This window comes from Panthera tigris, chromosome C1 (assembly GCF_018350195.1).
Source record: "Panthera tigris isolate Pti1 chromosome C1, P.tigris_Pti1_mat1.1, whole genome shotgun sequence".
Lineage (NCBI taxonomy): Eukaryota > Metazoa > Chordata > Mammalia > Carnivora > Felidae > Panthera > Panthera tigris.
Genome location: NC_056667.1, coordinates 185767456 through 185783117, shown reverse-complemented (window position 1 = coordinate 185783117; position 15662 = coordinate 185767456). Strand labels below are relative to the sequence as shown.

Genomic DNA, 15662 nt, shown 5'->3' with positions numbered 1-15662 from the left:
CAGGAAGAAACAGAAAATTTGAACAGATCGATTACCAGCAAAGCAACTGAATCAGTAATCAAAAAACTCTCAACCAAAGTCCAGGGCCAGACGGCTTCACAGGCAAATTCTAGCAAACATTTAAATAAGAGTTGATACCTATCCTCTCAAACTGTTCCACAAAAAGAAGAGCAAGGAAAACTTCCAAATTCATTCTATAAGGCCGGCATTACCCTCATACCAAAACCAGATAAAGACACCACAAAAAAAGAGAACTACTGACCACTATCTCCAATGAACATAGTTGCAAAAATTCTCAACAAAATAACAGCAACAGAATCCACCAATACCTTAAAAAAAATCACTCAGTACAATCAAATGGGATTTATTCCTGGGATGCAAGGGGAGTTCAATATTCACAAATCAATGTGATACATGGCATCAATAAGAAAGAGCAAGGTTAAAAACCATATAACTTCAATAGATGCAGTAAAGCATTTGACAAAATACAACAATCATGATAAAAACCCTCAACAAAGTAGGTTTAGAGAAGCACATCTCAACATAGTAAAAGCCATATGTTAAAAACCCACAGCTAACATCATGCTCAATGGTGACAAACTGGGAACTTTTCCTGTAAGATCAGGAGCAAGATAAGGATATCCATTTCCATTACTTTTATTCAACATAGTACTGGAAGTCCTAGCCACAACAATCAGACAACAAAAAGAAATAAAAGGCATCCAAATCGGTAAGGAAAAAGATAAACTTTCACTATTTGCAGATGACATAATACTACATACAGGAAACCCTAAAGACTCCAAAAAACTACTAGAAATGATGAAAGAATTCAGGAAGATTACAGAACACAAAATCAACAGACAGAAATCTGTTGCATTTCTCTACACTAAAATGATATAGCAGAAACAGAAATTTAAAAAACAATCCCACTTACAGTTGCACCAAAAATAATAAAATATATAGGGGTGCTTGGGCGGCTCAGTTGGTTAAGCACCTGACTCTTGGTTTCGGCTCAGGTCATGATCTCATGGTTTGTGAAACAGAGCCCTGAATCAGGCTCTGTGCCGACAGCATGGAGACTGCTTGGGATTCTCTCTCTCCCTCTCTCTCTGTCCCTCAACTGCTCACGTGTATGTGCTCTCTCAAAATAAATAAACATTAAAAAATATCTAGAAATAAACTTAACCAAAGAGGTGAAAGACGTGTACTCTGAAAACTATAAAAAAACTGATGAAAGAAATTAAAGATGACAAAATGGAAAGATATTCCACACTAATGGACTGGGAAAACCAATACTGTTAAAATGTCCATACTACCAAAAGCAATCTACAGATTTAATTCAATTACTACCAAAATTCTAACAGCATTTTCCATAGAACTAGAACAAATAACCCTAAAATTTGTGTGGAAACACAAAAGACCTCAAATAGCTAAAGCAATCTTGAAAAGGAAAAACAAAACTGGAAGTATCACACTCTCAGCTATAGTAATTAAAACAGTATGGTACTAGTAGAATAACAGACACATAGATCAGTGGAACAGAATAGAGAGCCCAGAAATAAACTCATGATTAGTCAGTTAATCTATGACAAAGGAGGCAAGAATATGCAATGGGATAAATACAGTCTCTTCAACAGTGTTGGAAAAATTGGACAGCTACATGCAAAATAATGAAACTGGACCACTTTCTTATACCATACACAAAAATGAATTCAAAATGGATTAAGGACCTAAATGTGAGACCTGAAACTGTAAAAATCCTAGAAGAGTGCACAGGCAGTGCACTAATGTAACACTGTATTTACCTGATATTAACCCATAGAAACATTTTTCTGGATATGTCTCCCAAGGCAAGAGAAGCAAAAGCAAAAATAAACTGAGACTGTATCCAAATAAAAAGCTTCTGCATAGCAAAGGTAACAATCAGCAAAATTAAAAAGCAATCTACTGAATGGGAAAATAGATTTGCAAAAGATATATCCATCAAAGGGTCCATCTCCAAATATATAAAGAATTTATATAACTCAACATTCAAAACACAAATAATCCTATTTAAAAATGGGCAGAGGACAGGAAGAGTCATTTCTCCAAAGAAGACATACAGATGGTCAACAAACACATGTAAAGATGCTCAACAGCACTAATCAGGGAACTGCAATTTAAAACCACTAAGAGATATCACCTCATACCTGTCAGAATGGCTAAAATCAAAAACACAAGAAACAAGTGTTAGCAAGGTTGTGGAGAAAAAGGAACCCCTTGCACTCTTGGTAGGAATACAAACTGGTACAGCCACTGTGGAAAGCACTATGGAGGTTCCTCAAGAAATTAAAAAAAGAATTACCATATGATCCAGTAATGCCACTACTGGGTATTTACCCAAAGAATATGAAAACACTAATTCAAAAAGGTATATGCATCCTTATGTTTACTGCAACATTATTTACGATAGACAAAATATGAAAGACACCCAAGTGTCCACTAATAGATGAATGGATAAAGAAGATGTGCTATACACCACAGAATATTATTCAGCCATAAGAAAGAATGAAATCTTGTCATTTCTAACAACATGGTTGGATCTAGAGGGTATACTGCAAAGTAAAATAAATCAGTCAGAGAAAGACAAATACCATATTATTTCACTGAAATGTGGAATTTAAGAAACAAAAGAAATGAACAAAGAAAAAAAAGAGACAAACAAAAAACCAAACTCTCAAATATAGAGAACAAACATGTTTACCAGAGGGGGGTGGGTCAGGGGACTGGTGAAATAGGTAAAGGGGATTAAGAGCACATTTATCATGATGAACACTGAGTAACGTATAGAATTGCTGGAGCACTATATTTTACACTTAAAAGTAACATAACACTGTATTTTAAGTACACTGGAATTAAAAAAAAATCATGGCAGGTTCTTGTTCATGTTAAATTTTTTAGTAACTTCCTAAAAATTCAGAGGACCTGCTTAATGACTAATCTGCAAAGGAAATCATGAAATCAATTTCAATAAAATACTTAAAAATTAACTTAATCAAGAAGTGAAAGTTGTACAATGAAAACTACAAAACATTGCTAAAAGAAATTAAGGAAGACATAAATAAATAAATGGGAACACATTTCATGTTCATTGATTGGAAGACTTAATATTATTAAAACTTCAGGGACCCTGAATGATTCAAATAATCTTGAAAAGAAGAATAAAATCGGAGGACCAACTCCTCCTGATTTTGAAACTTATTATAAAGCAATAGTAACCAAAACAGCATGGTACTGAAATAAAGACAGAACTATAAGCCAATGGAAGAAATAGAGAGCCCAGAAATAATCCCTCACATCTATGGTCAAATGGCATTCGGCAAGGGTTGCCAACACCATTCAATAAAGCAAGGATGGTATTTTCAGCAAATCGGCTAGAAAAAGTGTATATCCACATGCAGAAGAATGAAGTTGGACCCTTATCTAACACCATACACAAAAATTAACTCAAAATCAATCAAGGACTTAAATTTAATACCTAAAACAATAAAACTCTTAGAAGACATAGGACAAAAGCTTTATGACACTGGATTTGGAGATGATTCCTTGGATATGAGAGCAAAGATATAAGGTTTAAGTAAAAAAAGAAAAGCAGACCAAGCGGACTTTGTGTAAATTTTTAAATTCTGTGCATCAAAAAACATACATCAACAAAGTTAAAAGGCAACCCATAGTGTGGGAGAAAACATTTGTAAACATCTTTTAAGGTGTTAATATCCAGAATATATATAGAACTCCTAAAATTCAACAACAAAAAAGCAAACAACCCAATTTAAAAAAGGGCAGAGGACTTGAATAGAGATTTCTTCACAGAAGACACACATGTGGCCAATAAGATGAAAAGGTGCTCAACATCACTAATCATTAGGGAAATGTAAATCAAAACTATGAGATACCACCTCACACCCATTACATTGGCTACTATCAAGAAACAGAAAATGAAGAGGTGTTGGTTAGAATGTAAAGAAATTGGAACTCTTATGCACTGTTGGTGAGAATGTAAAATGGTAGAACCAGCGATGAAAACAGTATGGTTTCCAAATTAAATTCCAAATTAAAATGGAATACCATATGTATGAGGCAGTAGTTCCACTTCCGGGTATATACCAAACAGAACTGAAATTAGGGTCTTAAAGAGATATCTGCATATCCGTGTTCATAGCAGCATTATTCACAATAGCCACAAAGTGAAAGCAACCCAAGTGTCCATCAACAAATGAGTGGATAAGCAAAATGTAGTATATACACACAATGCAACATTTTCAGCCTTAAAAAATAAGGAAATTCTACAATTTGTTGCAACACAAATGAACCTTGAGGACATTAAATGAAATATAATTCAGTCACAAAAAGGCAAATACAGTATGATTCCACTTATATTAGGTACTCAGTGTAGTCAAAAATCATAGAAACAAAGCAGAATGGTGGTTGACGGGAGCTGGGGAGAGGGGAAATTGGGAGTTATTGTTTAATGGATACACAGTTTCAATTTTATAAGATTAAAAGAGTTATAGAGATGGATGGTGGCAATGGCTGTGCAACACTATGAATGTATTTGATACCACTGAACTATACACTTAGAAATAGCTAAGATGATAAATTTTATGTAATACGTATTTTAGCACCAGGCCAAAAAAAAAAAAAAAAGAAAAAAAGAAAAAGGGCAACAGCACCTGTGGAAATATCCTGAGTGTAAGACCTCTCTCTTGGTAACAGCAAGGGGATAACAGCAGACACTGCACTCTGAACACTACTCAATCTGAAGGATAATACTTAAATGAAAATTAGGATTGGATACTATATCCTATTTTATAAAAAGGCAGACTAAAAGACTTTAGAATATTAGTGACTAAAAAGTGAAATGAGGAAAATGAAGAGAACTGAAATAGGATCAAGATACATATATAAACAAGAATAACTGGGATAGCTTGATTTTGTAGGAAACATGGCATTTGCAAGGCCCGTTCCATTTTATAGTAAGAACTGCAGAATAAAGTAAGGATTAAGGAGGAAAGGACCCCAGAGAAATATTTACTCCCAAGCATGTTTTTAAAAATATTATTTAATATATCAGGCATTGCCCTGGGGAGATACAGAGGAAAAAGACAGGATGCCTGTTTTATGGGAATCATGTTATACTTAGACATATATATCAATCATTGTGAGACAATGTAATAAATATCATTTTCTGGGAATGTCTAAGGTTTGTAGAAGCATAATGGAATAAAAAGTACAAGAGGATAGGCTTCAAAGATGTGATACTTGCGTCCACCTGCACAAATGAGGAGGAATTTTGGAGGAAAAAAAAGGAAAGTATTTCAATCAGAAAAAAAGAGTATGCACTAAGATTCAGTAGCAAGAAATGAAACTCAAAAATTAGATATATTCCACACCATTAAGAGTCCTTAAACCATGCTAAAAAGTTTAGGCTTTATCCCATAGGTTTCAGGAAACCAATGAAAGTTTTAAAGTTGTAAAGTGACACATACAAGCAGGCCCCTTACTGGTCACAGTGTTGAATACTGATCTGAGTGTGAGCGGAGGTTTATCTAGAAAACTAGGGGCAATGCATCTACCTGCAACTGTCCAGGTAAGAGACGATGAGATTCAGGTAGTAGCAGTGATGAGGTGAAGGAGGAGATGGACTCAAGGGCATTTCAGAGACAGACAGAAGAGACTGTCTGTATAACTAGATGTGAGGAAGAGGTAAGTGTCAGGATAACCTCAGTTTTTAGTTAGGGCGACTTAGTAGAAAGGTTTTCATTAGCCAAAGAAAGAAATCCAATGGATCAGAGAAGTTTGATATTCTAAGGGTTTACTCAAACTGCATAGAGAATGCCTATGAAAAGTCTAATTGGAGGCATTCTATAGACACATCTAGTGGCCAGGAAAGAGTGTGGGGTTGTAGGTAAAAATTTGAGAATCACCAGCCCTGCTTGATGCCAGAGTCCCTTGGTGACCTGAAGAAAAATCTGAGGTAGCAACTGAAGCCTATGAATAGGTGAGACTGCTTAGGGGGAGCCTATTTAGGGAAGAGGCCAACTGCAGACTTCTGGAGAATAACAGAAGTAGAGGAAGAAGAAACAGTAAAAGATACCGTGAAGAAAAAGAGAATTGGAAAACAGGAATTACATTCTGTAATATGATATTACAGAAAGCAAAGGAGGAATATTAATTGTACTTAACTATTTTCTTACCAAGTGTTGATGGATACTGGTCTCAGACTGTTTTTCAGGTCTGAGTGGTTCAACTTGTGTTCGTGAAGTGCAGAAACAATCCTGGAAATTTAGAAATGCATTAAATAAGTGAAAAATAAGTCATAAGATCAATAGGGGTGACATGTGAATATAAAGGTCTGATGACTAGGGCGAGGAGCAGAGACAAAGGGCAGCATGCAAGAACCTGGAATTGAAGTCAAGATCTATACCATGGAGGTCCTCAGTATGGGAGAGATGGGAAAGCAGCTGGGTATGCAGAAGACAAGTTATAATTTTACTTGGTGCTACCTCTGGGGGTCATAATATCAATTCATTTTTACTGCTGCTATTAATTTTTAACCCTTTCATCATCTTTGCAGTTTTGAGCATTTAGCTAAAGGTTATACTGCTATACTCATTATAATCAATTTTATTTTAATCCTCAGATTCTTTCTTAAATGTAAGTACCATGTTTATCCACATTAAACTATACAAGTAATGTATTTGAAAACAATTTTGTTTCTCAAGGTGATAAACATCTTACTTCAACTGAAAGCAAATTAAAAGTAGAAGACTTAGAGCCTGGGCGGCTTGGTCGGTTGAGTCCGTTGGACTCTGGATTTTGGTTCAGGTCATGATCCCAGGGTCATGGGATGGAGCCTTGTGTCAGGCTCCATGCTGAACATGAATCCTGCTTAAGATTCTCTCTCTCCCTCTGCTCCTCCCCAGCTTGTGCATGCATGCAAGCTCTCTCTCCTTCTAAAAAAAAAAAAAAAAAGTAGGAGACTTAGTTCTAGTTCCATTATCACAATTTACCTTTTCTTGCATTTAACCCATGGTCCTACCATCACATCTTGCCAATAAAGAAATGTAACACCTCTATATGATTTATCATCAGTTGGTGGCACAAAGCTGGCCTTATTTTATTTAGGAAGAAAAGATATGTCAAAAGAAAAATATAAACAAATTATATGAAAGAGACTTTACAATAAATTATTTTCTAGCATCTCATTAACATTTATTTGTACACGAACAGTAAAGTACTAATACCAAATGAGTCTTCAAGATAAGCTCTCCCATGTCTACCTAACACTTTGTAGTTACTTTTTTTTTCGTAGTCACTTAAAAATAATCAAATTTCCTTTAAAATACACCAGAATTTCTCACTAATCAAACTAGTCATTTTCTCAGTTTTCTCAATTTACTGATTATTTTAAGACAAATTCCTGAAGTTTGTATACCTTATCAATTTTATCACAATAATTTGATCTAAATCTCCAGTCTTAGGTAAAATTTGCCCCTGGAGAACAGGAGCTAACAATGTCAATTTTAACTATAGAAACATTTCCTTTAAAAATTTTCTACTGGATTGTCTAGAGTGAATACAATGGACAATAAAAGTTTTTGAAGATAGTTATTACCAGTTAGGCCATATACATAATGTATTTGGTATTTACATATATTTTATAACATTTACTCTGAATTGTTCACAATAATCATTAACACCATTGTGAAGAAAAGAGTTAACATAGCAGACCTAAAACTGCTATCTTTAGAAAAGGCTTGTTTGCAAAGTTGATCCTTGGCTAGTATCTGGGAACAAGGAGGGTTCCTGCCATTCCTTGATAAGAACGGATCATGTGCTTAAACCATATAAACAATATGGTTTATGCTGAATATCTGCTTTTTTTCCCTGGAAGTCTGGAATTTTGTTAACCTGCTAGCACAAGGTACCTACATGACCAACCCCCAATAAAAAGCCTGAGAATAAGTCTCTAATGAGCTTCCTTGGTAGGCAACACTTCACACATGTTGACATTACTCTGGGAGAATTAAGCACATCCTACGTGACTCCACTGGGAGAGGATTCCTAGAAGCCTGAGCCTGGTTTCCTTTGAACTTTACTCCTTGTACCTTTTTCCTTTGCTGACTTTGCTTGGTATCCTTTAGCTGTGATAAATCTTAATTATAAGTATGACTACATGACCAGGTTTTCCAATTCCTTCTAGCAAATCACCAGACCTGGAGGTAGTCTTCGGAGCACATCTAACACAGTTATCAAAATACATTCAAACATAAAAAAGTCTCTCTAAAAAACCTCCGTCACTTTTTTTTTTTGATGGAAGCTAATTTAGGACATACTGGGCATATTTTTTTAAAACTTATATTGACCCTAATTTATTTTCAAAATAAGAGTCATGATCTGTCTTTTTGGTTTATATATAGAAAACATTTTATAAAATAATATGGTAGACCTCCATTTAATTTTCTTTATATAGAATTTTCACAGCACAAGAAAATGATCACTATAAATGTGAAAATAGCTAAAACCAGCCAACATTACAAGGCAAAATGTTTTTGCTGACCTCTCCTAAAAAATATTAGCATGTTCATTAGCTGCCCAGGTTATAAAAATCATAAACCACTCATAGCTTATCCTTCAAAACATTTTTTATATCCACATTGACTCAAATGAATGCTAGTGAATATAATAGCTCATTAAAACTCTACATATTAAGGTCTTTTAGGCAGGAAAAATGATTGAAAAGCATCCAGAAGCTGCCCCAAAATATTTTTAATGTAAAATTTAATGTATTTCTAACCCACTACCATAATAGTAGTGAAAAGCAGTTATACCTAAAAGAGAAACTAAAGGAAAATATTTTAATTATGCTGCTCCTTTGAAAACACTGTTTCTTAGCTCTCAAACAGAGGGTAAAACTTGAATGGGGAGGAATCCTTCATAAGTAAAAACATCAACTTTATCTCAGCCGCACAAATATCTCATTTAGGAAAATAACATGAATATTTTGATTCAAAGAATTCTAAATATTTCATCATTACAGGAAGAATAAATGTAAAATTATTAACCAATTGAACAAATTTAAACCACCCATTATTAAATTATATTAGTTTTCACAAAACCCATAATTATGAAATAATGGAATAACTAAGATATTCCTATTCCAAAATTTAGAAGCCCTGGGACACAGCCCTCTAAATCTCAGGATCTTCATCTATCAAATACCCTTTCACATCTCATCCAATTTACAAATCAATATAAAACTGTTAACCTTATGTAATCCTTTAGAGCAGGGGTCTGCAAACTATGGTCTACAAGTCAATCTGACCCACCACCTATTTTAGTGAATAAGGTTTTACTGAAACACTGACTCATTCATTTTTATTCATCTACATATTGCCTATGACTGCTTTCACACTATAACAGAAAAGTAATTTGTAACAGAGACCTTATAGCATACAAATACTATCTGGCCCTTTACAGAAAAACTTTGCCAATCCCTGCGTTAGAAAATGAGGTTAGGTATTTAACCCCATGTACTTCCTAGATAAAGTTTCCTGTGAAGTAGAAAAGCTTAACTTTAAAAATAAAGTAAGTGCATTCCGTATTTTCCATATAACAAAAAAAATCATACAATAAATTCAACAAATGCATTCTGTATTTCCTCATAGTTCTGCCTCTCAGACTTGGCAAATGATGGAGTGGATTAGCAGATATGAGTTTGAGCCTTGGCTCTAATTCTATACAATCTTGGGCCAGACTCAAAATGAGGATTATACCACCTGCCCTGCCAATCACTCACAATTTTGAAGAGTGAAAGAGATAATATATGAAAGTATTTATATACTACAAGTAATCATACAAATGCATCCATCACTTTTTAAAAAGATCACTGCTTTAATATAATCAAATACTGTATTATGTTCTATATAAGACGTGATGAAAGACCTAAAACTAATCCAAATAATCCAAATAATATTTTCTGTAGGTTGAATATTTTTTACCTTATGATTCTTGGTTTTCAATCTAGATACCATGGATCTACTATAAACAAAAACAAGTTGGAATCTATATACATCACATACATTGATCCAAATGGTTTTTTTTGTCTTGTTAAGAGGCTTATTTTAATTACTATTTTGCTTGCCTTTGGTCTAATGGAAATTTATAAAAGGGATTTTTGAAATAGTTAAAGGATAAGGCATAGCTAAGTGGATGGGAGAGGCATATCTAAGTACAGTAAAAAAGTACATGAAAAAAGTGGGTATGAGACAAAGGAAAAGAATAATATATTAGCAAAGTATATAAGCAAAGTATTAGTAAAGTATAAGTACAGTAAAAAAGTACATGAGAAAAATGGGTATGAGACAAAGGAAAAGAATAATGAATATATAAGCAAAGTATTAGCAACAAAAACTCAATGGGAATTTAACTCATTTCTTAAGACCAGAAGCCATTCTGGTCAAAATAACATCTCAGGGCATAATAATATCCAATATCCCATTAGAACATGCCTTCTGTTATGGCTGTGCATCTAACTACTCTGATAGCACAAAATTAGAGCTACATTAATACAAACTTACCAAAAGAGACATTGAATCGTTTTAGTTCACAGGAAGTGACAAAAATCCATCTATTTCAGAAAAAGATTTTTGCTTTATCTTCAAGGTGAAGAGATATCCTATTATAAAAACAAAAGCAAAATAATTTAGATGTACATGAAAGATCCTTAAGAACTAGTTGTTATAATCCCACATGAAAGGCAGCTATTCTTTGACACAAGGACTACAGACATTCCTGAAAAGTGTCTTTAAAGAGCATTTCTGTTTACAGAACACTATTTGGGATCTGACATCACAACAGAAAGGCAGAGTGAAGTTGAAGGGAAATTCTGAATATTTCCATTGACCAATATACCTGCATCTCTTCTTCCCTATCTTTTCTGTACTACTTTTTTGTTTAAGAACCCGAAGCAAATGTGAAAGCAATATGGAAAGTCAATGTTGGACCCACATTTGACATAAATGGTGCCACTTACAAATACACCCCAAGAATTTCCAATGGTTCCACTTAAAAGTAAATGTTGACAGTTCCAAAGCTTCCTGATTGGATTAATTACCTATTAAATCATTTGGGGTCTATGACAACCAAATTTGGGAAAGGATGTGGATTAGTAATACACTACGAATCAGTAACATTTTTTTCATTGCCATGTCTTTAAAAAAGAAATTTCAATTTTCAGGTAAAAATAGTATTTTCTTTAGGTTGAATATTTTTTACCTTATGATTCTTAGTTTTCAATTCTATTTTTCCTGGAATTTGACAGATATGATATGCAGATTATTACACAAATAATTCCTGTCCACTTTCTTTAGTAGAGTATTAATCTCAATAGTTCATGAAGACTCTACAACAGATTCAGAAGTTTAAAATAGTAACTTCTTTGGATTCAAGGAGCTTTAAAGAAACCACCAAAACTTTCCAGATTTTTCCGAATAGAAAGGGCGGCAATGTTCTAAACTTCCTAGTGCTAGGTGTTCTTTACACCTAACTAATATCACCTCTTTTTTCTAAATCATGGTTCGTTACTTCATTTCAATAAAGTCCCCAAGTTTACTCAGGGTATCTGCAACTATCTGAACAAAATTAAAAAGAAAAATAATATTTTAATAAACAATAGATATAGTGGAGCAGTATCCAATTTAATTGCTAAGGAAAGATATGAATTTATTCAGGATATTCACTACAAACCAAAAGCAGAGAACAGGAGGAAGAAAAACCTGAAAGGGTAGGATTATTTTGTCACCTGCCACTCATTATCATCAATTTAAGGCAGTGGCATTTGCTGTATTACAAAAGGGGGAAAGCAGTATCTACCCTGCCCAATTTCCAGGGTGATAAAGATCAAATGACTGAAAGGGCTCCTAACTACCAAACACTACCAATATAAGAGCTTGAATGGATGCTCCAAAAAGTACAATCAAATATTACTGGTGGTGGTTCAAAAAGGCTTATTTGCAAAGCAAGTTGGCAATGTTTCAATAACCATGATAATACTCATACCTTTTGATCCAATAAAATTCTCACTTCTAGTAATCAACTCTAAGGAAACATCCAAATAAATGAAGAAACCATACACATGTAGAAAGTCATTACACTGTAGACAAGTATTCATTCCACAAGTGTTTAATGAATGGCTGTCATGGGTCAGGCACTGGGGACACTCACTAGTGATCAGGGCAGACAAGGTCCTGACCACTTGCAGTTTACATTCCCACTAGCAGGAAGATTAAGGATGTCGTGATTAACTGAATTTTCTGGTTATCAGGATTCTGTTTCTTGCTTTTTCCACTTCATGTCAGTAAGTTCTAAATAATAAAAAAAATTTTTAATCCATTACATTATCTATATTTCAGAAAAACACAGAAGAAACTGACACAATCTAAGAGAACAGTTAGTACTAAAGGAGTTGCCCTTTGGGGTGGTTTAATCTCACTGGCTTCTGCTTTAGATATGCAGACGATTAAGAGATAATTTTACAAGACATTTTGAGGTCAAGGCAGCAGCTGCACCTAGTAAAGGGGAGTGGGGAATAGATTTGCTGTCATAATTTTCCCCTGCATGCTCTTTCACTAGATATGAATATAAATCCTTCTTAAAGAAATACTTGAGACCTGTATTTCCAAATGTATTACAAGTACATCAATGTGGTCCTTTGCATTTGTATCTAACAAGCTAATCAGGGGAACATTTTATAAGTAATTTAAACCTGCTCCATTATAAAATCATTTGAAGGCTTTCATATCAAAGGTTAACAATTTCTGTTAGAATCATAGGTCACATTTATTTACAGAACTTGGATTTTGAGTTAATTTAGGCATCCAACAGAGGCCATTGTTACAGGGGATGCAAAAAAAAAAAAAAACAGATTTAACTCTGAGCCTTAAAATTACTGTAATTTCCAGAGGGATCTTGAGAACCCATAAAATCTTAAAAATTATAGCGACGCACACACAACTCCGTAAAATTTTCCAAACTTAGTATCGTGACTCATGCTTTCAAAAAATATTTACTGAGCGCCTACTGTGCGCCAGACAGACTCTGTACCAGGGAGACGCTGTGTCACAAATCCTGACCAAGTTTTGAGGAAAAAGGTATTTGACACAACAAACCGACGAGGGAAAAATACAACGTTGGATTTAAATTCTGAGACCCAAACGAAGCTTGAGCATTTAATTTTCCAAGAGGTTCCTTCCGAGTCCTGCTTTGGGGATCTTGACAGAGAACTCGTAGAAGGTGGTGCACAAACCCGGGTCAAAGGGTATCTACACTTTGGAAACTCCTCCAGGCTCCTGAGCGCGGCCAAAGGTGAGAGGCGGGGACGGAGGCGGAGGTTGGAAGAGTGCACTTCGCGCAGCTCGCGCACTGCGCACCTGGCGCGGCCAAATCCGGCAAGCACCGCCTACTCCGCACGCAGGTGCCTCCGCCAGCGGGCGGCCGGGGGCTCAGGGGCCGCTCGCGCAAGCCGGATCCTGCCACGGCTCCGCCGGCTGCCCGGGCTTCGATTCGAAGCGGGGCGGCGAGTTCTAGCCTCCGGCTTCCCAAGGCGTGCGCGGACCAAGCCGCGCTCCCTCACGTCCCCGACCGGGCCTTACAGCCTCCCCTCCCCGGCCCAGCCTCCCCTTATTACCCTGGCGGCGACCACAACCAGCGATTCTCCTCAGGCGGCCAGCGGTGCGAGGCCTGCTGGCCCCGGGAGCCCAGCTGGCCGAGGGGCACGGCGAGCGCACAAGACCCGCTCCCAGCGCGGGCGGCGGGGCGCAGCAAGGCGGCGCGACCCGGACTGGGGCTGCGGGCCTGGAACTCTGCCCCAGTCCCCGGCAGTCCGCCCGGACTGCACTCGCCCCAGGGTCGCGGCCCCGCCTCCCGCCCCAGGGCTGGGCAGCCAGGGGGCGGGGTCTTGTAGCTTGAGGGCGGGGCCGCAGCGCAACAACTTGGAAGGGTGCAGGGCGGGCGGACACGAAACCACAATTCCCGACAGGTCGTGCGCTGGGGCCGTGGAGGCTGCTGGGAGAATGGGTCTCCTTCGCTCTTCCCCAATTGTGTGGGGCAGTTAGGGACCCGGGCGTCGCTGCAAAACCGAAGTCGCCGAGTGATGATGTTGTGAAGTCGCTCGCCTGTCTCTGCCACGCCCGGGCGGTTACTGGCAGCGGCGGCCGCTTCGGCTGCAGCTCTCAGGCTGCTACCGGTTTAGATCCTTTCCCTGAGGGAGCGCAGGCGGAGGACGGAGGACGGAGGACGGAGGACGTCGGGGTATTCCTGTGAGTAACATTCCCGCGCATGACTCGAACTTGCCCTTGCCAACTTCCCCTGAAAACGCAGGAGCCTCCCAGCCCCGAGCTCCTCTCGGTCCTCTGAGGTCACGCGCGGACAGAACAGGAGGCTGGATATCGGAGGCCTGGGTCTTCGCCGGGTCCCCGCCCCGCGGTGGGAAGTGGTTTGTTTCCTAAGTGTGGGTGCGAAGTGATGGGCGCTGGGCTCTGGTCTCTGGGTTCACCCCAGCTGCACCTCTTGAGGATTGGCAGCATCTATCATTCTCTGTCGGAGAGCATCCAGCTGGAGCCCCATCCCTGAGTGATGAGCGGCTTTAGTGCCTGGACGTTAAACCTTAAGCCTTGGTCACCATCTGTGATGTGAGCGAAAGGAGAGGATATTGCAAAGAGCTCTTTTCTGTGTTGATTTGGGCTTTTCTTCAGATTGATTTTGAGCCAGATACCACATATCTTTGAAAAGAAATGGTTAGCTTTAGTTTCAAGCATAGATAATAGATATTGGCAGATGTCGTTTTTAGTACCAGCATAATCTAAACAGTTAAAAGAGTTCTGGGTCATAATAATAATGGTGATCTCAGTTAACTGCCCACGAACCTTTTATTAAAACCTGCAGTTTCTGAGCCGAGGGGGAAAAAAAAGCAGTAACTTTTCACTGGAAATTCACCAAGCTAGAATGGATCATAGGAATAAAATGGTATGGACTCTTCCAGTTTTTTTTAAAAAATAGATATTTCAGCAAAAATTGTCCTGACCTTCAAATCTTTGCCATAGAATTGGAAGTCTGAGTTACAGTGATCTCCAAATAGCCTGTTAATAGCCTTGACGTGACACCTCAGAACAAACAGAACAAATTGTGAAGGACATTTGGTGGTGAGAAAGGGCAGGGATAAAGACACTTTATCATCTCAGCAGTTTTTCCAGCTTTCTATTTTTAAAATTAATGTCCAACAAGTCTCAGACATTCAGCAATCACATGTATGAAAGACAGTGTTTTTTTTTTTTTTTTTACAGATTTTTATTCATTGTTGAAGGAGCCATAAAAAAGAACAAACATTTGAGTATAGTTGACCCTTGAACAACATGGAGGATAGGAGTGCCTATCCCCTGCACAGTCAGAAATCCAGGTATAACTTTTGACTCCCCGAAAACCTAATTACTAACAGCCTGTTGACCAGAACATAACATAAACAGTTGATTAGCATGTTTTGTGTTATATGTATTACATGCTGTATTCTTTTTTTTTTAATTTTTTTTTTCTTAATGTTTTTATTTATTTTTGAGACAGAGAGA

The 15662-nt window shown here is 37.3% G+C and overlaps 1 protein-coding gene across 5 annotated transcripts in view; it reads right to left on the bottom strand.

Moving 5' to 3' along the window:
* The window catches only part of STRADB (STE20 related adaptor beta), a 35479-nt gene extending 21521 nt beyond the window's left edge, over positions 1-13958 (bottom strand). The window contains exons 1-5 of one of the 5 annotated variants that reach the window (XM_042995057.1): positions 13730-13958; positions 12103-12407; positions 11320-11446; positions 10623-10720; positions 6237-6317 (exon numbers count right to left, since the gene is read on the bottom strand). In XM_042995057.1, the coding sequence (XP_042850991.1) occupies positions 6237-6317; positions 10623-10634 (93 nt within the window). In that variant the 5' untranslated portion in view covers positions 10635-10720; positions 11320-11446; positions 12103-12407; positions 13730-13958. The remainder of the gene's footprint in view (positions 1-6236; positions 6318-10622; positions 10721-11319; positions 11447-12102; positions 12408-13729) is intronic. The other 4 variants (XM_042995058.1, XM_042995055.1, XM_042995059.1 and 1 more) reach the window with 4 other exon arrangements.
* Between the last annotated feature and the right edge of the window lie 1704 nt (positions 13959-15662).